At 43.9% G+C, this 24922-nt stretch overlaps 2 protein-coding genes across 2 annotated transcripts in view; one reads left to right on the top strand and one right to left on the bottom strand.

Annotated features, from left to right (window-relative positions):
• Window positions 1–1251: 1251 nt before the first annotated feature.
• Window positions 1252–14349, top strand: LOC123770956 (putative protein FAM47C). The gene is made up of 2 exons (XM_069306035.1): window positions 1252–1261; window positions 13232–14349. Exons 1-2 carry the CDS (start codon window positions 1252–1254, stop codon window positions 14347–14349), a joined length of 1128 nt encoding a protein of 375 aa, XP_069162136.1.
• A 432-nt stretch (window positions 14350–14781) lies between these two features.
• The window catches only part of LOC123770838 (carboxylic ester hydrolase), a 116848-nt gene continuing 106707 nt past the window's right edge, over window positions 14782–24922 (bottom strand). Inside the window, exons 10-12 of the mRNA XM_045763013.2 lie at window positions 19218–19365; window positions 16032–16146; window positions 14782–15553 (exon numbers count right to left, since the gene is read on the bottom strand). Of these exons, the coding sequence (XP_045618969.2) occupies window positions 15437–15553; window positions 16032–16146; window positions 19218–19365 (380 nt within the window). The 3' untranslated portion in view covers window positions 14782–15436. The remainder of the gene's footprint in view (window positions 15554–16031; window positions 16147–19217; window positions 19366–24922) is intronic.

Genomic DNA, 24922 nt, shown 5'->3' with positions numbered 1-24922 from the left:
GCTACCTCCACTGCTGCTTCCGCCGGGGCTACTGTAGCTGCCACTACCTCAACTTCTTTACTGGAGTGGTGGTTACAGCTTTCGTTGTTTTTTCGGGGGGGAGGATAACAGGAATATTTCCTGTGACTCACCATCGAGGATGGAGTCGATACGGCGATTCGCCCCCGTTTCAAAGTCGAGGAGTGGCTCAATCCTCCGTTTAACTGAGGCGGATGCTGTAGGGGGTGGTGGAGGGGTGGCGGTGGAGGTGGAGCCGTATTCCTGAGAGTGTTTCTTCTTCCTGGGTGTGGCTGGTGGTGCTGGAGGTGTAGAACGAGAAGAGGTTCTTGGTGTGGTACCACCCTCTCCCACCACGGTGTCGAGCGTTATAGTAAGATTATCAGCACTTGGGTCGTCGAACGGGAGGGGCACCACTGATGGGGTAACAGCGGCAGGTCGTTTGAGGATGACTAACTCTTTGTTGAGTTTGGCGAGTTCTTGATGAAGAGACAGCAGCATGGGTCCAATGTCCTTGTGCCAGTTGACCATACCGTCGCGGGAAGCCCCTAAGCCGTAGGGTACCACTAGTCGAGTCATGGTTGGGGTTGCCGCCATTAAATTGCCCACCTTTGTTAGGCTCATCTTGAGCCAGTATCTGCGGTTCTTGGCGGTATCCAGGGTGACGTTAGTGACGTAGTGTGTGTCGGCGGAAGTCTGCACTTGTTCCTGGGCTATTGGGTTTGACTCGAAGGGGGCTCCTGCCCCGAATGCAGAAATCAACCCCACAAAAGTGGGCCTGAAGTAAAGGACGGGCTCCTCTATGAGATCTTGTCCGTCGGAGGGGAGTGGGGCTATCTTCACAACAATGTCCCCCGGGGTAGACCGACAACGAATTATTGCCCTAATGGCATTACCCAGTCCTTCACGTTCCACACGGGCGTAGGAGAACGTCTTCCAGATAACGGAAGCCAGTCCATAGGGTCGCACAACGGCAGCCGGCAAGTCGTAGATGATGACGTCCCCCACCCCAAAGGTGTGGGAGTCAGTGATATCGTCGCTGATGGACTTGATACAAGCCAGAGACATGGTGAGAGGGCGGGTGCGAGGAGCGTATCGACAACTGTAGTATAGTGTTCCAGGAGCGGTGGTGGGCGACCTTTAAATACACCTGTGACCCACCTGGGGGGAGAGGGGTGAAGGGGTGGGGGGTAGAGATCACCTTATGTGCCCATAGTCACTCCGCCCAGACTCAAAGGCTGTAATCATATCACGATGTTGGAAGGTTAATTTTTCCATCTGCCAAATCTCTGTCTGGATCTCCTGAGATGAATACTCCTCATACCTTTTCACCGTTTCTCCAAATGACTTAAAAAACCGTTCTGGGGGAGCACTCAACACAAGACGGTCATAACAATCCCATAAGGCATATATCAATCTACTTTTGTGTTCGACAAACTTGTAGTAACGTTGAGTAGCAACCAAACGCTTCAATAGGGGAGATTTTTCTCCCACCTCTACTGCCGCAGGGGGGGTAGCAGCTCTCTCCATGGTGGATACACAACTGAATATAATGTCGTTTAAGATGTGCTTCATATAGTTTTTTTTTTTTTCAATACGGTTCCCAATAGGGCCTCCTATGGATACCCCTACCCCCTTTTAACTGTGATCTGGCGCGAGAATTACGTATAAAGGATGGGTCTACACCAGCCACCTTCAGTAAAATCCTTACATCTGCCTTGTCAGCCGTCCTAAATTGTCCTTTAGTAAAGGTTAAAGTTTTAATTATATCTAAAATATTTAAATTTTGCACAGGCTTTAATAAATTCCCGCGACTATCCCATAACACCTGTTGACTGTTTTGTTCAAACATGTTCAATAATGTTTTGACGTGGGGAATTTCCCCTATTTTAAAGTACACATTTATTAAGTTGTCCAGACTTGGGGGTTTTGGGGTGTGGTGGTGGTGGCTTTGTGGCGAGTGGGCCCAGCAACAGCTACCCGCATCTCAGGCGGTAGAATGGAATGTATCCTTTTTTTTATTTGTTTTTTTTTAAAGGGCGACGGTCGCACCTGTCCCGCGTTTTTTGTTGAAAGAAGCCCGCGGCGGCGGGCACCTGGGCGCTGCGGGGGGGGCGGGCAATATCTTTTAAAGGTTGTCTGACCAGTCCCCCCCGTCTGGTAGGGCTATAACGATCAAAGGAGCTACCGTGGCAACACCGTCCACAAGTTGTTGTTACTGGTGGGGGTGTGGGGGAAGTGTCCACTCTCCCCACACCATCATCACCACCGCTAGAGTCACAGCCGAGGTACTTACAGCCACCACCAACATTATTAGCCGAATTGCCCCATTTGCTTTCGTTTTTTAAGGAGAAGGACTTATTTCCACTTCTACCACTGGTGGAAGAGGGTGGAGCCACCTCATTAAGAGGCGATGGAGTACTCTCGTTTTTATTAAATAAATATTTTTCAGCAACGAGTCGTGGTACTAGGCAATATTCTTTCACCATTTTTTTTTATCTTCTTACTTAATTACTTTATTAGAGAGGAAATTAACGATACAGCCAAAGGTAACAGAGCTGCCAATATAGCGCCACCTCTCCTAGAGGTTAAAATGATTTTCTTTTTGTACAATGGAGTTTTCTTACGCGCTACAGAACGAATGTCATTCTGATACCTCTGTAGTCCATTAATTATCTGAGGTTGAACTGGGATGTTTCGTTTCAGAAAATTGGCAAAATTTCACAAATTGATTCAATTTCCTGTCGTTTTAAAGCCTTGATTAGTTTATTCCGCTTCTTGGGTGATAAATTGTTTAATAAAAATAACAGTTGATGGTGTTTCTCTACGAGAGAGTCCTGATGAACTGTCATTTTTTTTTTCAAAATTTGACGATGTCTTGAGCTTTAATCCAGCAATTGCTGGAATCTGGGTACCCTCTCCACTTGACGAAATATTCTCTGTGTCCTTTCGATGTCTTCCTAGACTGTAATATCGTTATGGGAAAATAGTCTGGAAGCGTTGTTGGAATCAATTCTTGCTCATAAAACATACCACCGATCGGCTCGTTGGTTAAATCTTTGACTTTATAGGTTGGGATTGGTTGTGTTCTATCGATATGAGACACTTGAAATATTTCTTCTGTATTTTGGGGCCAAAAGCCCTTGTGAAATATATTCCTTCGCTTTGCTAGTCGTACATACTGCCCAACCTGCAGTTGTGGACTGATGGAAGTTATGGGGTGGTCATTGTTTAAATACATGACCTTAAACTGTCTTCGTATATCTTCAATGTTTTGCAACTTATGGATGGCATGTGGAGTATTTTTTAGTATTCTGTGGAAAGTGTGGTTGTATACATTCACAACTTTTGGAAGGATGTGAATGTATTGTATAGAATTAGCCTGGGTCATATAATGATACAGTTTATGTTTTAAAGTTTTGATGGCCCACTCCACTATACTAGATTTCATTTCCAAAAATACACTATATAACTTAATATTTTTCTTATTCAGATAATTTTGAACAGTCCTGTTGTAAAATTCTCTACCTCGGTCGGTGAATATTCGTCTTACCCCGTGAAACTGAGAGGTTTCCTCTAACATCTTCTTTAGAGCAGCTACCACATCCGTTGAATTTGTTGTTTTTAAAGTTTGAGTCTGCATTAGGCGAGAATAAACATCGACACAAATCAAAATATATTTTACACCACTATTGTATTTTTGTAAACTACAAAAGTCTCCCAAATCACAGGCAATTATGGTGCGGGGTTTAGGAGCTAATATTTTTCGCCGAGGAAATCTAACTAAATTTCTTCTGTGTAATGTGTAAGATCGTTCCCCACGGAGAAATTCCCTCACATCTACAATACTGATGCTGGTGTCTTTAAGTCTGGCAGCCTTATACAATTTTTTAATTGATCCTGTGAAACCACCCAGGGTAGAAATGTCATTATAGATGGAGGTAAGAATTGACCGTTTCTGCGTCGTTAAAGGCATTTTTTTTTTTTGTTCACATATGATAAACAATTTCACACTGGTCTTCATTGACAATCCCAGTTTGTAGTTGTAATGTCTCAGGAACTGTCAGATCAACCAATAAATAGCCATACTCTCTCTGGGATATTGCCCGTCGGTATATTTCGACGAAATTATTAATAGTTTTCCACCCATATAACTGACCACTTAAAATTTCAAGTTGGGTTATGTCTCTCTGCTTCATTAATATATAATGGGTACAATTCAGAGTTATTGTCTTAGCATATTTCCCCTGGGGAAACAAATTTTGACTAATTAGAATTACAGAAATATTATCGTGTCTCCCTCGGGTGAAGATATTGGCTATAATTGGACTCTGAATGGCTTCCAGGTATAAGTCATCAATTATATACAAAACTGACTCATTTGAAAAAGGATTCTTATACTCTAAAGGGTTAATCAGCCCTTGGGAGAGAGTAACCTTTTTTTGCAAAATGGGGTTCTTTGAAATAGGATGATCAGTATTATTTGCAGTTGACACTATAATTTTTGAGAATTTCCCGTGGTATTTAACACATAAATTTACCACCAGACTAGTTTTCCCAGAATTGCTAAATCCAGCTACAAATATTCTCGCCGGTTGATGAAAAATATTAAGTTGGTCGTCTGTGGCAGAAGTACACTCCTCCATATTTTCCTCATAAATGATACAATTACCTGTGGGACAGCCACTTATATATATATATATATATATATATATATATATATATATATATATATATATATATATATATATATATATATATATATATATATATATATATATATATATATATATATATATATATATATATATATATATATATATATTTATATATACATATATATATATATATATATATATATATATATATATATATATATATATATATATGTATATATATATATATATATATATATGAGAGGGTGAGAGTGTGTGAGAGTGGGTGAGTGTGACTGAGAGTGTGTGAGTGTGTGTGTGTGCGTGTGTGTGTGTGTGTGTGTCAACTCCCATAGAGATGACCACCAGACGAGAAAAAACAGTTCCCCATAGCAACCCTAACCCTTCTCTTTCACACGATGGCGGGGGGGGGGGGGGGGGTTGTGAGGTATTGTATATGGCAACACCGCCCCCCACTTGATCATCATATATAAGGACACCACACGCCCCTCCTTCGTCGTATTATACAGTTAGTAGTGAAACCTTCCACTCCCCATCCCCGTCTAGACTAACATGTAAGTAAATTAATATCTATTTCATATTTGGGGATATATATATATATATATATATATATATATATATATATATATATATATATATATATATATATATATATATATATATATATATATATATATATATATATATATATATATATATATATATATAAGAGAGAGTAGGGGTGTTTTGAGAGAGGGAGAATATATATATATATATATATATATATATATATATATATATATATATATATATATATATATATATATATATATATATATATATATATATATATATATATATATATATATATATATATATATTATTAAATATGACCGAAAAAGTAAGATTAATAATTCTAACACGAATTTTCTCAATCTTTCGTACATTACGCTTCACTGTTGGAGGTAAATCAAAAATCACTTCTCCAAAATTCATTTTTATTTCTAGTCTGACGCGACACGGGCGCGTTTCGTAAAACTTATTACATTTTCAAAGACTTCACAAATACACAACTGATTAGAACTTGCGTTTCCCTGATTTTATATCTACATTTGAGTGAGGTGGGAAGGGTGATGTGGCATTACATTTGAGTGAGGTGGGAAGGATGATGTGGCATTAACACAAGACAGAACACTAGAGGATATTAATAGGGTATTAAAAGTATCAACACAAGACAGAACAGAAACAATGGGTATTGAATAGAAGTGTTTGTAGAGAGCCTATTGGTCCATATTTCTTGATGCTTCTATATTGGAGCGGAGTCTTGAGGTGGGTAGAATATAGTTGTGCAATAATTGGCTGTTGATTGCTGGTGTTGACTTCTTGATGTGTAGTGCCTCGCAAACGTCAAGCCGCCTGCTATCGCTGTATCTATCGATGATTTCTGTGTTGTTTACTAGGATTTCTCTGGCGATGGTTTGGTTATGGGAAGAGATTATATGTTCCTTAATGGAGCCCTGTTGTTTATGCATCGTTAAACGCCTAGAAAGAGATGTTGTTGTCTTGCCTATATACTGGGTTTTTTGGAGCTTACAGTCCCCAAGTGGGCATTTGAAGGCATAGACGACGTTAGTCTCTTTTAAAGCGTTCTGTTTCGTGTCTGGAGAGTTTCTCATGAGTAGGCTGGCCGTTTTTCTGGTTTTATAGTAAATCGTCAGTTGTATCCTCTGATTTTTGTCTGTAGGGATAACGTTTCTATTAACAATATCTTTCAGGACCCTTTCCTCTGTTTTATGAGCTGTGGAAAAGAAGTTCCTGTAACATAGTCTAATAGGGGGTATAGGTGTTGTGTTAGTTGTCTCTTCGGAGGTTGCATGGCTTTTCACTTTCCTTCTTATGATGTCTTCGATGAAACCATTGGAGAAGCCGTTATTGACTAGGACCTGCCTTACCCTACAGAGTTCTTCGTCGACTTGCTTCCATTCTGAGCTGTGGCTGAGAGCACGGTCGACGTATGCGTTAACAACACTCCTCTTGTACCTGTCAGGGCAGTCGCTGTTGGCATTTAGGCACATTCCTATGTTTGTTTCTTTTGTGTAGACTGCAGTGTGGAAACCTCCGCCCTTTTCCATGACTGTTACATCTAGAAAAGGCAGCTTTCCATCCTTTTCCGTCTCGTAAGTGGAACGCAGCACGGAACTCTGCTCAAATGCCTCCTTCAGCTCCTGCAGATGTCTGACATCAGGTACCTGTGTAAAAATGTCGTCAACATACCTGCAGTATATGGCCGGTTTCAAGTTCATGTCGACTAAGACTTTTTGCTCGATGGTACCCATGTAGAAGTTTGCAAACAGGACACCTAGGGGAGAACCCATGGCGACCCCATCTACTTGCTTATACATGTGCCCATACGGGCTCAAGAAGGGTGCCTCTTTAGTACAAGCTTGGAGTAGTTTCTTCAGAATACTTTCTGGCATGTCAAGAGGAGTACAGGCTGGATCACGATACACTCTGTCGGCTATCATTCCGATTGTCTCGTCCACAGGTACGTTGGTAAACAGCGATTCTACGTCCAACGAGGCTCTTATCCCTGTGGCCCGTGCGCCCCGCAGTAAGTCCACAAATTCCTTTGGAGACTTCAGGCTGAAGGCGCAAGGAACATAAGGAGTCAGCAGGCCGTTGAGTCGCTTCGCCAGTCTGTACGTGGGTGTGGGTATCTGGCTAATGATTGGCCGAAGTGGGTTTCCAGGCTTGTGCGTCTTGACATTTCCATACGCATATCCAGGTTTATATTCCCCAATGATCTTTGGCAGGTGGAGTCCGGATTTCTTGGCGTTCACAGTTTCGATCAGTTTGTTGACCTTTGCTTTTAATTCGGCTGTAGTGTCCTTCGTTACCCTTTGGAACTTAGTTTGGTCAGAGAGTATGATGTTCATTTTCGCCAGATATTCGTCTTTTTTAAGAATGACATATATTGGCGACTTGTCACCTCTCCTGACAACTATCTCCTTGTTCTCACGAAGGCTTTTAGCTGCCGCTTTAAGCTCGGGGGACAGTATGGTGCTTCTGTAGTTGCCTCGATTCTTTCCTCCTTCTGCAATAAGTTCTGCTTGTAAGGTATCTTTGGTAGTGACCTTCTTTTGTGTCTCGAGGTCGAATATGTCGTCCAACAGAATTTCCAACTCTACTTTCCGGGCCATTTCACTCGGTCTGGACATAACATGACAGTTTATGCCCAGATTTAGGAGAGTGACTTGGTCCTCAGTGAGGTTAATTCCTGCAAGGTTCAGGAAGCCATCTCTTGGTCGTGGAATTGCCATAGGTCCTCCATATAATGTTGTTAGTTTCTTGATAATCCTTGTTTCAGTGCTGAGGTGATGTTGGTCTGTGAGGATGTCGAGGTGTTGTTCAATGCGGGTACGGATACTATGGTCGATGTTGCTATTTCTCCACTCGTTTGTAGCATGAAGTAGTTGCGTTTTGTTGTCTTTGATTTCATTCTCTGCTCTGCATTTGAGCAGAGTTCCGTGCTGCGTTTCACTTACGAGACGGAAAAGGATGGAAAGCTGCCTTTTCTAGATGTAACAGTCATGGAAAAGGGCGGAGGTTTCCACACTGCAGTCTACACAAAAGAAACAAACATAGGAATGTGCCTAAATGCCAACAGCAACTGCCCTGACAGGTTCAAGAGGAGTGTTGTTAACGCATACGTCGACCGTGCTCTCAGCCACAGCTCAGAATGGAAGCAAGTCGACGAAGAACTCTGTAGGGTAAGGCAGGTCCTAGTCAATAACGGCTTCTCCAATGGTTTCATCGAAGACATCATAAGAAGGAAAGTGAAAAGCCATGCAACCTCCGAAGAGACAACTAACACAACACCTATACCCCCTATTAGACTATGTTACAGGAACTTCTTTTCCACAGCTCATAAAACAGAGGAAAGGGTCCTGAAAGATATTGTTAATAGAAACGTTATCCCTACAGACAAAAATCAGAGGATACAACTGACGATTTACTATAAAACCAGAAAAACGGCCAGCCTACTCATGAGAAACTCTCCAGACACGAAACAGAACGCTTTAAAAGAGACTAACGTCGTCTATGCCTTCAAATGCCCACTTGGGGACTGTAAGCTCCAAAAAACCCAGTATATAGGCAAGACAACAACATCTCTTTCTAGGCGTTTAACGATGCATAAACAACAGGGCTCCATTAAGGAACATATAATCTCTTCCCATAACCAAACCATCGCCAGAGAAATCCTAGTAAACAACACAGAAATCATCGATAGATACAGCGATAGCAGGCGGCTTGACGTTTGCGAGGCACTACACATCAAGAAGTCAACACCAGCAATCAACAGCCAATTATTGCACAACTATATTCTACCCACCTCAAGACTCCGCTCCAATATAGAAGCATCAAGAAATATGGACCAATAGGCTCTCTACAAACACTTCTATTCAATACCCATTGTTTCTGTTCTGTCTTGTGTTGATACTTTTAATACCCTATTAATATCCTCTAGTGTTCTGTCTTGTGTTAATGCCACATCATCCTTCCCACCTCACTCAAATGTAATGCCACATCACCCTTCCCACCTCACTCAAATGTAGATATAAAATCAGGGAAACGCAAGTTCTAATCAGTTGTGTATTTGTGAAGTCTTTGAAAATGTAATAAGTTTTACGAAACGCGCCCGTGTCGCGTCAGACTAGAAATAAAAATGAATTTTGGAGAAGTGATTTTTGATTTACCTCCAACAGTGAAGCGTAATGTACGAAAGATTGAGAAAATTCGTGTTAGAATTATTAATCTTACTTTTTCGGTCATATTTAATAATATATGTCTACAGGAAAGACTGCTACCAAAATATACTAATATATATATATATATATATATATATATATATATATATATATATATATATATATATATATATATTTATATATATATATATATATATATATATATATATATATATATATGCGAATAAGCCTGAATGGTCACCAGGACTATATGCGAATGAAAACTCACACCCCAGAAGTGACTCGAACCCATACTCCCAGAAGCAACGCAACTGGTAACTACAGGGCGCCTTAATCCGCTTGACCATCACGGCCGTCAAAAGGAAGTGATAGCCGAGGCTATTTGAGCCACTTCCCCGACGGCAACTCGGATGGTAATCTTGGGCATAGCATTTCACCAAATCACGTCATTCTTTGGGGCACACGTGAGGAACACAAATGCGAACAAGCCTGAATGGTCCCCAGGACTATATGCGAATGAAAACTCACACCCCAGAAGTGACTCGAACCCATACTCCCAGAAGCAACGCAACTGGTAACTACAGGGCGCCTTAATCCGCTTGACCATCACGGCCGTCAAAAGGAAGTGATAGCCGAGGCTATTTGAGCCACTTCCCCGACGGCAACTCGGATGGTAATCTTGGGCATAGCATTTCACCAAATCACCTCATTCTTTGGGGCACACGTGAGGAACACAAATGCGAACAAGCCTGAATGGTCCCCAGGACTATATGCGAATGAAAACTCACACCCCAGAAGTGACTCGAACCCATACTCCCAGAAGCAACGCAACTGGTAACTACAGGGCGCCTTAATCCGCTTGACCATTTAATTAAGACATATTGTGGTCCTAATTGCCCACAATATGTCTTATGACATGGGCTTAATTTTGAGGGAGTTTGCCATGGGTTCAAATATTAAGAGCAATATCCTCATGAGGCAGGGGACTAAATATCTTAAGGTAGAAATAGGCAACCTTAAATTTCTTGATTCACTGGCTTTTATTACGGGCAGTCTTTCGTCCCTAGCAAAAACCCACATTGATTCAGGCAGCCCCTTAACATTCACTCACTCAATGATAGAAGGTTTACCCGAAGAGAGTCACCACCTACTCTTAAAGAGTAAGCAGTTTTTCCCTTATGAATATGCCACAAAAATCAGCTGCTTTAATGATGCAACACTCCCCCCTATTGAAATGTTTTACAGCTCCATAAACAAATCAACCGTCACTTTGGAAGAATATAGACATTCTAAATTAGTATGGGAGGCTACAGGATGTGAGTCATTAAAGGATTATCTCCTTATTTATTTAAGGTGTGATGTCGGTTTACTGGCTGACATTTTTACTCACCATAGGGTAATTCTAAATTATATATTTTCCTTAGAGATGACTCACTACTGTAGCCTTCTGGGTTACTCCTATGATTGCTTCTTGAAAAGTAGCAAAATATCGTTGGAGTTAAGTGCAGATGTGGCGTTGCACAATCTCATATCACAAAACATACGAGGGGGTTTTACAACTGCAGTTAGGAGTTATGCCAGAGCTAACAACCGCTATGACAACCCATCTTTTAACCCCCAGGAGAATAGGTCTTCTTTCTTACTTTACTTAGACTTCAACTCCCTTTACGGGAGTTGTATGACTAAGAAATTACCCTATGGTGGTCTAAGAAGGTTGTCATCTAATGAGATGAACTCCTTCATTAGCGAAGGGAAGATAATGACAGAACAGCCATTCTCTTCTAACAAAGGGTACTGGCTCTTAATTGACACCAAACACATAAGACCTGAAATAGCTAGACTAACAGACGATCTACCCCTTTGTTTACACCATAGGGGGATAAGTATGGAGGATATCTCACCATTTAGCAGGGGACTTCTGGAAACAAATAACATTACAAACCTCCCTAAAAAAAATATTAAGTTGGTAGGGGATCATCTCCCAAAGAAACATTATTTCATATCTCTACACCTCTTACAGTTATTTATTGAGATAGGTCTTGAAGTATGGGCTATTCATGCCATTTATGAGTTCCACCAGTCTGATTTTATGGCAGAATTTGTTAACACCAACGTTAACAATAGAAATGCTTCCACCAGTAACGATAGGAAAACACTCTTCAAATTACTGACGAACAGTGTTTTTGGTAAAACACTACTGAACCCAGCCCGTTATGCCATTGACACCAAACTAGTGACTTCAGCTAGGGTCTTTTTACGATAGGTGAAGAATCCTCGCTTTAAACGTATTCATTTTAACGTATTTATTGTCATTTAGGTGATAATAAATTATTGTCTGTCAGTTCCAGACCATTCATTAAAATTACTCATCCTAATTACATTGGGTTCCAGATTCTTGAGCTAGCAAAATACAGTTTGTACCATTTTGGTACAGGGTACTTAAGAACCACTATTCAGATAGGGCAGCACTGATATACAGCGATACAGACAGTTTCATCTTCAGTTTAATGACTGAAGATGTCTTTAACGAGATGGGGAAAGAACCCCTTAGATCATGGATCGATACCAGTAACTTCCCTGAAACTCACCCCTTGTATGATCCTTCTAAAAAGGGTGTTTTAGGTCTTTTAAAGTCAGAGGTTTCAGATAGACACATCCTTGAAGTTGTAGCTCTCAAGCCCAAAATGTATAGTATGCTGTTGCACAACAATTCAAATTCCATTACCGCTAAGGGTATCCCCCGCGCTGTGCAAAGATCTTTAACTCATAGACATTTTAAAGAAACCCTTCACAGTAATGCAGTAGTAAATACTTTCCAATACTACCAAATTAGGAATTTAGGAGGGCAAATGGTCACCACCCATAATACTAAGAGGGGTTTAAGTGCATTTGATGATAAACGCTATTACCTAAATAAATACAAAAGCCTAGGCTATGGCCATCCAGACATACCACCTGACCCCCACCCATCCACCTCAACCCAAGGGGTGACCGCTGGAAGTGAAAGTGATGACGTCATCGAGCCACAAGGAGAGGAAGGGTAACACCCTTCCAGTGAGAGTGAACGCTATGACGACAGTAGCCCCCTAGGAGAGGAAGAAGAACCACAACACCTCTTTCTCCCTCTGGATGATGACTCATCGTCATCATCACCCCAGGAGGGGGAGGAAGACCCCACAACAGACCTGTGGGCACGGAGGAGGGGTCTAGTTAGACAATATTATGGGGGGGAATTAGATTACGACTACGTTTAAGCCACTATGTACTTTTGTTAATATATTGTATAAAACAAGAGTTATTTCTTTTCACCCACTTTTATTTTGAGTATATATATATCCTATATAGGTCCGGTCATATATGCACATAGTCCTGGAGGGGCCATTCAGACTTGTTCGAATATATATATCCTTAATTAGTCCTATATAATGACGTAGTGTTTAAACGGAGATACCCAGTGTAAGTGAAACGTGGCGGGGGCACACTGTAGACTACAATTTCAGGTGGGTCTATCTGTCACCCCGCCTCTGATTCCTTTGTCTGATAAGTGGGCCTATCTGGCTCCCCGCCTCTGATTCCATTGTCTGATAAGTACCCCCCATTGTTTGTTAAGTGCGCCTATCTGGCACGGATTATACTACTTGCACTAACCCGCCCCTGCACCTCGCCTCCGACAACTGCACTAACTCACTCCTGCACCTCGCCACGTATCCCTGCTCCTACTCGCTCCTGCGCCTCGCCAGCCACAACTGCCTAACTCGCTCCTGCGCCTCGCCACCAACAATTGCCTAACTAGCTCCTGCGCCTCGTTAGCTACATCTGACCCAACTCGCTCCTGCACCTCGCCACCCACCACTGCCCTAACTCGCTCCTGCGCCTCGCCAGCCACAATTGCCCTAACTCGCTCCTGCACCTCGCCACCCACCACTGCGCTAACTCGCTCCTGCACCTCGCCACCCACCACTGCCCTAACTCACTCCTGCACCTCGCCTCCGACAACTGCACTAACTCGCTCCTGCACCTCGCCATCCACCACTGCCCTAACTCACTCCTGCACCTCGCCACCCACCACTGCCCTAACTCACTCCTGCACCTCGCCTCCGACAACTGCACTAACCCGCTCCTGCACCTCGCCATCCACCACTGCCCTAACTCACTCCTGCACCTCGCCACCCACCACTGCCCTAACTCGCTCCTGCACCTCGCCTCCGACAACTGCGCTAACTAGCTCCTGCACCTCGCCACCCACCACTGCCCTAACCCGCTCCTGCACCTCGCCACCCACCACTGCCCTAACCCGCTCCTGCACCTCGCCATCCACCACTGCCCTAACTCACTCCTGCACCTCGCCACCCACCACTGTCCTAACTCACTCCTGCACCTCGCCTCCGACAACTGCGCTAACTAGCTCCTGCACCTCGCCACCCACCACTGCCCTAACCCGCTCCTGCACCTCGCCACCCACCACTGCCCTAACTCGCTTCTGCACCTCGCCATCCACCACTGCTCTAACTCACTCCTGCACCTCGCCACCCACCACTGCCCTAACTCATTCCTGCACCTCGCCACCCACCACTGCCCTAACTCACTCCTGCACCTCGCCTCCGACAACTGCGCTAACTCGCTCCTGCACCTCGCCACCCACCACTGCCCTAACTCGCTCCTGCACCTCGCCACCCACCACTGCCCTAACTCACTCCTGCACCTCGCCTCCGACAACTGCGCTAACTCGCTCCTGCACCTCGCCACCCACCACTGTCCTAACTCACTCCTGCACCTCGCCTCCGACAACTGCGCTAACTAGCTCCTGCACCTCGCCACCCACCACTGCCCTAACTCGCTCCTGCACCTCGCCACCCACCACTGCCCTAACTCGCTCCTGCACCTCACATATAGTTCACCACAACTCCAGTATAATTTCAGCTCACTAAATAATATTAACATGTTAACGACAGCTGTTTTATGGTATAGATGTATTACTGAATGCATTATAAAAAATCTTGCAAAACATATCTCTCAATACTGCAATAAGTAGTCAAGGGAATATATTACGATTGCCAATGTTGGAAAAATTTAAGTACAGTACATGCTAATAAATCTGCATCAGGACCAATACAGTCATTGGGTATAACGAAATGCAATGCAACATGTTAATATTATTTCATATGTAAATATATCAAATATACAATACAAATTTATGTAAAATCATTTTTTTTTTTGGGGGGGGGGATTAAATATTTGTTTGCACTTTTGTTTCAAGAAATATTTTCTGAAATATTATGTTGGAGTACATAGCCTTGACAATAGGCCCGTCAATAAGCCCAGCAACAGGAGTTAATCGGAAAATTAGAAGTGCCTCAAAATATTGTCAGACAACTTTAATTAAATTTCGTGTACATCAATTTTTTTTTCTACAAATTCAAGCTCTATTTGCGGATTCAACTTTTATTCTAATCTCATGAATGTTACATATTATATGAAGAGTTTCTTCCTCTACAACCCGTATATGCTTTTTCAGTGTCAATAATTTTATAAATATTCATATTATTTATGAATATTATTCAAAATATTATATTATTTTGAATTATAATGTTTATGATATAATTAGAATATAACGATATATTATTTAATTCATCAGTCAGTTTGATGCATAGTTTGTGAAAGGGACATCTAAATACTTTTTTACGTACTAGACATTTACTGGATAAACCTATAAATACAAAATAAAGATTAAATGCTATTGTGATAGTTCAGTGTTACAGAAATGAAATAAGTTAACATTGTGTTGATTTTTTCTCCATTTTATTTACGTTACGATGTTGAAACCTTGACTAGTTGGATGTTCTATCTGTTCTATTTTTTCCAGAAAAATAAATAAATAAAAAATTCACTCAAATTAAACTACTTTTAATTTCGGCAGATATGGCTCTTTTTTGTTGGTATATAAAAAAAAAGTTTAATCTAGTTGGGGACCATTGAGAGTTCCAGACATGTTCTTGCATTTTAAATCCTTCCTTCCTATAGTTCATCTTGAGTTTTACTTTGTTGGTGTTCTTGCTGGAGGGGCTGACGCACCCCATCAGCATACAGGACGCGGCTGGTCCTCGTGGGCAGAGACGCGAAGAACTTCCTCACCTGTTGACAGATGCGACTCCAAGTTAACGCTGATGACTAACGCCATGTGAGAGGTGTTCTATAAATCCCAATAACAGTAGCATGAGTGTGTGTTTGCCATTTGTATTTACTTTTTGTTCCTGCACAATTAAGTTGCAAGCTCCTGGACCCTGCCTTTCAAACCGTTGGTAGTCTAATGTACCGACTCCCGACCTAGTTTTCTCTATAATATCTACTACATATAATTCTCTCTCATTTCACACACTCATCCCCAGGATGAAGGACGTAGCAGCGGTCCCACTCCTAAGTACCTATTAACTACTTGGTGAACAGAGGCATAAGGTGAAAAACTCTACCAATGTGTTTCTGTATCGACCATGAATCGAACACAGGCCCTTTGGACGATGGCTCCCAAGCCCTGTTTGTGTGTGTCAACCTTCTGTGTTCATTTTAATATGAGCTGTTAGTTCACAATAATGTTCAACGCTTGAGAGCTTGCCTCCTGTCTGCGGTCAGGCTCCATGGTGGGATGGAGGTTGATGGCGAGGTACTGGAGGTTATCCTCGGTGGAGGGTTCCCAGGTGAATCCCAGAGAGTCATCAGGAGTTGGGTTCCTGTAGGAGACAACAATGTTGAGCAAACTGGCTCGTTTTGCTGCTGATTAAAGGCTAATCACTCTGTGGAAAGTTATAAGACAATCATTATAGTTTACTGATCAACTAGCAAGTATACTATAGTTTTTGAAAATAGTCAAAAACTTAGGTATAGAATCAGCATATACTCACCAAGAAGCGGGTATAACTCTCAGTGGATATATCGAAACGTAGGGCAAAACAATTTATTTATAGTGTACTGGAAGGAGTACGTGGCAGTGCCTGGAATCTCTCTCTCCACCATATCCCACTACCCTCCCTTCCCACACCATCCCTCCTCATTCACCCCCTTTCATCCCCTCTCTCCCATCATCCTCACCCTCTTCCTCTCCCCTCTCCTCTCTTGTCCCTTCTCTCAGTAAATTAATTATTATGACAATGAAATTACTACTTAAGAATTGATTCCACAAAAGGCCAATATTTCGTAAATTATTTCATTGAGCTATTACCGACGGGCCTATGACGCCCCTCTTCCTCACGTGCTTCACATGAGGAAGTTGCTGAGGCTAGCCCTAAGCATCTGGCCCTAGAAAAAATGTCCTTTGTCAGTACTTTCCAAGAAAGGAAACGACTGACAAAGGTAGTGCTTATGAACGAGGCACAGAAAGAGGAGATCCTATCAAGGAAGAGCATGCTAATGATATTAGGGGGTTACAGGGCGATTTTTCTGCAGAGGGACATGGCGAGGGAAGAGAGGAGGGCTGCAGAAGCAAGGGGAGGGATGGGAACGGCGAAGCCACAGAACTTGGTGCAGAATCCCCAGGAACCTCAGAGCGGAGTGGGAATCCTTTCACCAACAGGCCCCGCATTCCTAGGGAGGAATATAACAGAAACCTCCCACAAACCCACCCCACAATCATTCCCCCCCCCTAACCAGAAGAGACCCTCCCCAGACCAAGCCCCCTGCTCCATGACACAAGGCCCCCTCATGTTCCTCCCCCGCCAATGTACTCCTTTCCCAACGCCTTCTCCCACCCCAGGCCCTCTCTGTACCCACACCCTATGCCCTCCCCTGTTTCTCCAGTCCATGCCCTCCCAGTACCCCCAACCCAAGCTCTTCTTCCTACCACTTCCCCCTTTGCCCTGCCGCTCCATCCCAGGCTCCCCTTCCTTCCTCAACCCCACCCCTAGCTCTCCTTCCTACCACACCCCATAGCCCCCACCCCAGGCTCCCAGTCCCTCCCCAACCCCTGACCTCCTGGATCCCCTACCCCAGGCTCCCCCATCATCCTCCAAAAAATTCGCCTACCATCCCTCTTTCACATTCCCCTTCTCCTCCTCCATCCGAAGCCCAAATTGACCCCCAACCACCAGACCCTCTCCGCTACACCGCCCCAGACCCCCCTCTAGAACACAGGATCCTCCCAGCCACCCACTCACTCCAGATCCCCCAGACCCACCTTCCTAGGCCTCCCACCCAAGACACCCCATGCCCCCCTACTCCTATGGAATCAATGGAAACTGAGGATGGAAAAAGAGAGTCAGTTTCAAGGTAGTGTACTCGAACATAGATGGGATTACAAACAAGCTAAGTGAACTTAGGGAAAGAGCACATAAGGGAACTCGAATGTAATTGGAATCACAGAAACAAAACTCTCAGGAATCATAATGGATGCAGTGTTTCCCGAGAAATACACTGTAATAAGAAGAGAGCGAGGGAAGGAACAGGAGGAGGCAGAGTAACCCTACTGATAACAAAGGAATGGAGTTTCGAGGAGATGGTTATCCCAGGCTGTGAGGGGTTCAGAGACTACACAACAGGTACCATGACAATAAAAGGTCCAAGAGTAGTGGTAGCAGTAATATATAACTCTCCGCCAAACGACAGAAGACCCAGGCTGAGTATGACAGAAATAGCATGGCAGTCAACACTATAATTAAGAGAGTAGCCACTGCTGCCTGTAGAAATAGATCCCATCTGCTCATTATGGGGAACTTCAATCTCGGAAGGATAGACTGGGAAAACAAGGAACCGCTTGGAAGTGAGGAAACATAGAGAGCTAAACTGCTAAAAGTGACAACAAGAGACTTTTTAAGTCAGCATGTCAGGGGATCCACAAAAATGAGAGGCAATGATGAACCAGCGAGACTCGACCTAGTCTTCACTCTAAATAACTCTGACATAAGGGAAATCGGTTTCAAAGCTCCCCATGGGAATGAGTGATCACAGTGTACTGATGTTTGAGTATTTGGTCGAAGAAGGATAAATGTACTCAAGGAAGGGGCCCAGAAAACCAAAGGATGGCATTCCGAAAGGGAAACTATGATGAAAAAGAAACTTCCTAACAGATATAACTTGGGAAGCAGAGCTCGTAGGATAGACGGCGCAAGACATGATGGACTTCATCACACAGAAGTGTAAGGAGGCAACAGACAAGTGCGTCTCAGTTCAAAAGGAAAAAAAAATTAAGTGCAGATGATAAGAAACCCATGGTTTAATCAGAGATGTAATCTAGCAAAGCTACTAAGTGCAAGGGCATGGAGAAACTATAGAAATAATCGGACACTAGAGAGCAGAGAAAGGTACCAGAGTGCCAGAAATGAATACGTTAGGGTGAGAAAAGAGCCATAAAGGCAATTTGAAAATGACATAGCAAGCAAGGTAGAGACTCAACCTAAATTGCTGCACAGCAACATCAGGAGGAAAACAACAGTGAAGGAACAGGTAATAAAACTGAGGATGGGGAGAGACAGGTTCACTACGAACCACATGGAAGTGTGTGAGGAACTCAATAAGAAATTCCAGGAGGTCTTCACATTAGAGCAAGGAGGTTCCAGAGAGAGAACCTGCCCCATTACCACTCACTGAGAACCTGCCCCATTAGCACTCACTGAGAACCTGCCCCATTACCACTCACTGAGAACCTGCCCCATTAGCACTCACTGAGAACCTGCCCCATTACCACTCACTGAGAACCTGACCCATTACCACTTACTGAGAACCTGGCCCATTATCACTCTTTCCCAACCTGCCCCACTACTACCACATTTGAATCTGCCCTTTAATAGTAAGTCACAAGCCTCTACATTACCCTGTGGCGGCGAAGTTGGTCCAGAGGGTGGACATGATGTCTCTCACACGTAGGTCAGCAGGGAGGGTGACCTTCTGGGGGCGCTGTGGAGGACTGAGCAGCGGGCCGCCCTGGAACAGGTAGAGGAGGTCGTCGGCGTGCGGCACCCCTGCACACGAGGGAGACAATGAGCACATTACCATTAATAATTAACCAATAACGTTGTGGAAAGGGGCATCTGTTGCTTGTTGCTAGATGGGACATGAACACCTGTTGCTTGTTGCTAGATGGGACATGAAAACCTGTTGCTTGTTGCTAGATGGGACATGAACACCTGTTGCTTGTTGCTTGATGGGACATGAACACCTGTTGCTTGTTGCTAGATGGGACATGAACACCTGTTGCTTGTTGCTTGATGGGACATGAACACCTGTTTCTTGTTGCTTGATGGGACATGAACACATGTTGCTTGATGCTTGATGGGACATGAACACCTGTTGCTTGTTATTTGATGGGACATGAACACCTGTTGCTTGTTGTTTGATGGGACATGAACACCTGTTGCTTGTTGCTTGATGGGACATGAACACCTGTTGCTTGTTGCTAGATGGGACATGAACACCTGTTGCTTGTTGCTAGATGGGACATGAACACCTGTTGCTTGATGGGACATGAACACCTGTTGCTTGTTGCTTGATGGAACATGAACACCTGTTGCTAGATGGGACATGAACACCTGTTGCTAGATGGGACATGAACACCTGTTGCTAGATGGGACATGAACACCTGTTGCTAGATGGGACATGAACACCTGTTGCTTGATGAGACATGAACACCTGTTGCTTGATGGAACATGAACACCTGTTGTATAAAATACATAGACACTTATTGCTTAGTGGTACACATACACCTATTCCTAAATGGTACCAAGAATCATATTGCTTATTGGAACATAAACACATTTTGCTTAATGCTACAAAGACACGTATTGTTTAAGGTTACGTACGTATTGCGATGTACTATTAAGCAATAGACACATATTGTTTAATAGTACATAGACATCAATTGATTAATGATACATAGACATCTAATGCTCCATGGTGCATAGCTATCTGTTGATTAACGGATTAATTATACATTGACACCTATTGCTTAATGGTTCATAGGCACCTATTCCTTAATGAGTCATAGACACCTATTCCTTAAAATTCCAAAATACCTATTCCCTAAAGAGGCATATATGACTATTCTTTAATGAGGCATATTCACCCATCTCTAAATAAGGCATATATTGCTTAATAGGGAAGAAACACCTACCCTTTAATGAGGCTTAGATGCCTATCACTTAATAGGATATAAAGACATGCCTTAATTAGAAATTTACACCCACCCCTTATGATGAGATACACCTCATTAAAGAATTGCTTAATGGTAATAGAATCCTGTTCCTTCTTAGGGGCATGCTATTGCACAATTGAACAATGACACAAATTGTTTAATGGTTCATGAAAAATGGCCGCCTTGGTTAGGATAGACACTTGTTGCTCTCTGGGGAGCAACAAGTGTCAACAGAAGAACAAGTGTCCATCTCTCATTATTGAATAGATATCTATATATCTATTCAATAATGAGAGATGGACACTTGTTCTTCTGTTGCAGTATAATTTGTTATTGTTTTGTTGGGAAGGGATAGGAGCCCTGTAACGTCTCGTACATAGGTGTTGGGAAGGGATAGGAGCCCTGTAACGTCTCTTACATAGGTGTTGGGAAGGGATAGGAGCCCTGTAACGTCTCTTACATAGGTGTTGGGAAGGGATAGGAGCCCTGTAACGTCTCGTACATAGGTGTTGGGAAGGGATAGGAGCCCTGTAACGTCTCGTACATAGGTGTTGGGAAGGGATAGGAGCCCTGTAACGTCTCGTACATAGGTGTTGGGAAGGGATAGGAGCCCTGTAACGTCTCGTACATAGGTGTTGGGAAGGGATAGGAGCCCTGTAACGTCTCTTACATAGGTGTTGGGAAGGGATAGGAGCCCTGTAACGTCTCGTACATAGGCCGCAAGGTGGGGCATCTCTCACTCTGTGGGGGGATGGAGATCTATTACTCTCTGGGGAGAGATCTATTGATCTGAGGGAGGATTAAGATCTATTACTCTCTCGTGTGGAGATCTATTACTCTGTGGGGGATGGAGATTTATTACTCAGGGGAGGAGATAGATCTGTTCCTTACTAGCCTCACTTACAGTGTGTGTCGGTCACTTACAGTGTGTGTGTTGGTCACTTACAGTGTGTGTGTGTCGGTCACTTACAGTGTGTGTGTGTGTCGGTCACTTACAGTGTGTGTTGGTCACTTACAGTGTGTGTGTTGGTCACTTACAGTGTGTGTCGGTCACTTACAGTGTGTGTCGGTCACTTACAGTGTGTGTGTTGGTCACTTACAGTGTGTGTGTTGGTCACTTACAGTGTGTGTGTTGGTCACTTACAGTGTGTGTGTTGGTCACTTACAGTGTGTGTGTTGGTCACTTACAGTGTGTGTGTTGGTCACTTACAGTGTGTGTGTTGGTCACTTACAGTGTGTGTGTTGGTCACTTACAGTGTGTGTGTTGGTCACTTACAGTGTGTGTGTTGGTCACTTACAGTGTGTGTGTTGGTCACTTACAGTGTGTGTGTGTGTGTCGGTCACTTACAGTGTGTGTGTGTCGGTCACTTACAGTGTGTGTGTGTGTCACTTACAGTGTGTGTGTTGGTCACATACAGTGTGTGTGTGTCGGTCACTTACAGTGTGTGTGTCGGTCACTTACAGTGTGTGTTGGTCACTTACAGTGTGTGTGTTGGTCACTTACAGTGTGTGTGTGTCGGTCACTTACAGTGTGTGTGTGTCGGTCACTTACAGTGTGTGTGTGTTGGTCACTTACAGTGTGTGTGTGTCGGTCACTTACAGTGTGTGTTGGTCACTTACAGTGTGTGTGTTGGTCACTTACAGTGTGTGTGTTGGTCACTTACAGTGTGTGTGTGTCGGTCACTTACAGTGTGTGTGTTGGTCACTTACAGTGTGTGTGTTGGTCACTTACAGTGTGTGTGTTGGTCACTTACAGTGTGTGTGTTGGTCACTTACAGTGTGTGTGTTGGTCACTTACAGTGTGTGTGTGTGTGTGTGTCGGTCACTTACAGTGTGTGTGTGTCGGTCACTTACAGTGTGTGTGTGTCGGTCACTTACAGTGTGTGTTGGTCACTTACAGTGTGTGTGTTGGTCACTTACAGTGTGTGTGTTGGTCACTTACAGTGTGTGTGTTGGTCACTTACAGTGTGTGTGTTGGTCACTTACAGTGTGTGTGTTGGTCACTTACAGTGTGTGTGTTGGTCACTTACAGTGTGTGTTGGTCACTTACAGTGTGTGTGTTGGTCACTTACAGTGTGTGTGTTGGTCACTTACAGTGTGTGTGTTGGTCACTTACAGTGTGTGTGTGTGTGTGTCGGTCACTTACAGTGTGTGTGTGTCGGTCACTTTCAGTGTGTGTGTGTCGGTCACTTACAGTGTGTGTGTTGGTCACTTACAGTGTGTGTGTTGGTCACTTACAGTGTGTGTGTTGGTCACTTACAGTGTGTGTGTTGGTCACTTACAGTGTGTGTGTTGGTCACCTACAGTGTGTGTGTTGGTCACTTACAGTGTGTGTGTTGGTCACTTACAGTGTGTGTGTTGGTCACTTACAGTGTGTGTGTGTGTGTCGGTCACTTACAGTGTGTGTGTGTCGGTCACTTACAGTGTGTGTGTGTCGGTCACTTACAGTGTGTGTGTCGGTCACTTACAGTGTGTGTGTGTCGGTCGCTTACAGTGTGTGTGTGTTGGTCACTTACAGTGTGTGTTGGTCACTTACAGTGTGTGTGTTGGTCACTTACAGTGTGTGTGTTGGTCACTTACAGTGTGTGTGTTGGTCACTTACAGTGTGTGCGTTGGTCACTTACAGTGTGCGTGTGTGTGTCGGTCACTTACAGTGTGTGTGTGTCGGTCACTTACAGTGTGTGTGTTGGTCACTTACAGTGTGTGTGTCGGTCACTTACAGTGTGTGTGTGTCAGTCACTTACAGTGTGTGTGTGTCGGTCACTTACAGTGTGTGTGTGTCGGTCACTTACAGTGTGTGTGTTGGTCACTTACAGTGTGTGTGTTGGTCACTTACAGTGTGTGTGTTGGTCACTTACAGTGTGTGTGTTGGTCACTTACAGTGTGTGGTGTGTGTCGGTCACTTACAGTGTGTGTGTGTCGGTCACTTACAGTGTGTGTGTGTCGGTCACTTACAGTGTGTGTGTTGGTCACTTACAGTGTGTGTGTCGGTCACTTACAGTGTGTGTGTGTCGGTCACTTACAGTGTGTGTGTTGGTCACTTACAGTGTGTGTGTTGGTCACTTACAGTGTGTGTGTTGGTCACTTACAGTGTGTGTGTTGGTCACTTACAGTGTGTGTGTGTGTGTGTATCGGTCACTTACAGTGTGTGTGTGTCGGTCACTTACAGTGTGTGTGTTGGTCACTTACAGTGTGTGTGTCGGTCACTTACAGTGTGTGTGTTGGTCACTTACAGTGTGTGTGTTGGTCACATACAGTGTGTGTGTGTGTGTCGGTCACTTACAGTGTGTGTGTGTCGGTCACTTACAGTGTGTGTGTGTCGGTCACTTACAGTGTGTGTGTGTCGGTCACTTACAGTGTGTGTGTGTCGGTCACTTACAGTGTGTGTGTTGGTCACTTACAGTGTGTGTGTCGGTCACTTACAGTGTGTGTGTGTCGGTCACTTACAGTGTGTGTGTGTCGGTCACTTACAGTGTGTGTGTGTCGGTCGCTTACAGTGTGTGTGTGTCGGTCGCTTACAGTGTGTGTGTGTCGGTCACTTACAGTGTGTGTGTGTGTCGGTCACTTACAGTGTGTGTGTGTCGGTCACTTACAGTGTGTGTGTGTCGGTCACTTACAGAGTGTGTGTGTCGGTCACTTACAGTGTGTGTGTGTCGGTCACTTACAGTGTGTGTGTGTCGGTCACTTACAGTGTGTGTGTGTCGGTCACTTACAGTGTGTGTGTCGGTCACTTACAGTGTGTGTGTGTCGGTCACTTACAGTGTGTGTGTTGGTCACTTACAGTGTGTGTGTTGGTCACTTACAGTGTGTGTGTTGGTCACTTACAGTGTGTGTGTTGGTCACTTACAGTGTGTGTGTGTGTGTGTATCGGTCACTTACAGTGTGTGTGTGTCGGTCACTTACAGTGTGTGTGTTGGTCACTTACAGTGTGTGTGTCGGTCACTTACAGTGTGTGTGTTGGTCACTTACAGTGTGTGTGTTGGTCACATACAGTGTGTGTGTGTGTGTCGGTCACTTACAGTGTGTGTGTGTCGGTCACTTACAGTGTGTGTGTGTCGGTCACTTACAGTGTGTGTGTGTCGGTCACTTACAGTGTGTGTGTGTCGGTCACTTACAGTGTGTGTGTTGGTCACTTACAGTGTGTGTGTCGGTCACTTACAGTGTGTGTGTGTCGGTCACTTACAGTGTGTGTGTGTCGGTCACTTACAGTGTGTGTGTGTCGGTCGCTTACAGTGTGTGTGTGTCGGTCGCTTACAGTGTGTGTGTGTCGGTCACTTACAGTGTGTGTGTGTGTCGGTCACTTACAGTGTGTGTGTGTCGGTCACTTACAGTGTGTGTGTGTCGGTCACTTACAGTGTGTGTGTGTCGGTCACTTACAGTGTGTGTGT

Source organism: Procambarus clarkii, chromosome 56, assembly GCF_040958095.1.
Source record: "Procambarus clarkii isolate CNS0578487 chromosome 56, FALCON_Pclarkii_2.0, whole genome shotgun sequence".
NCBI classification, from domain to species: domain Eukaryota; kingdom Metazoa; phylum Arthropoda; class Malacostraca; order Decapoda; family Cambaridae; genus Procambarus; species Procambarus clarkii.
Note: the sequence above shows the minus strand (reverse complement) of the source record. Positions and strands in the feature narration are given on the sequence as shown.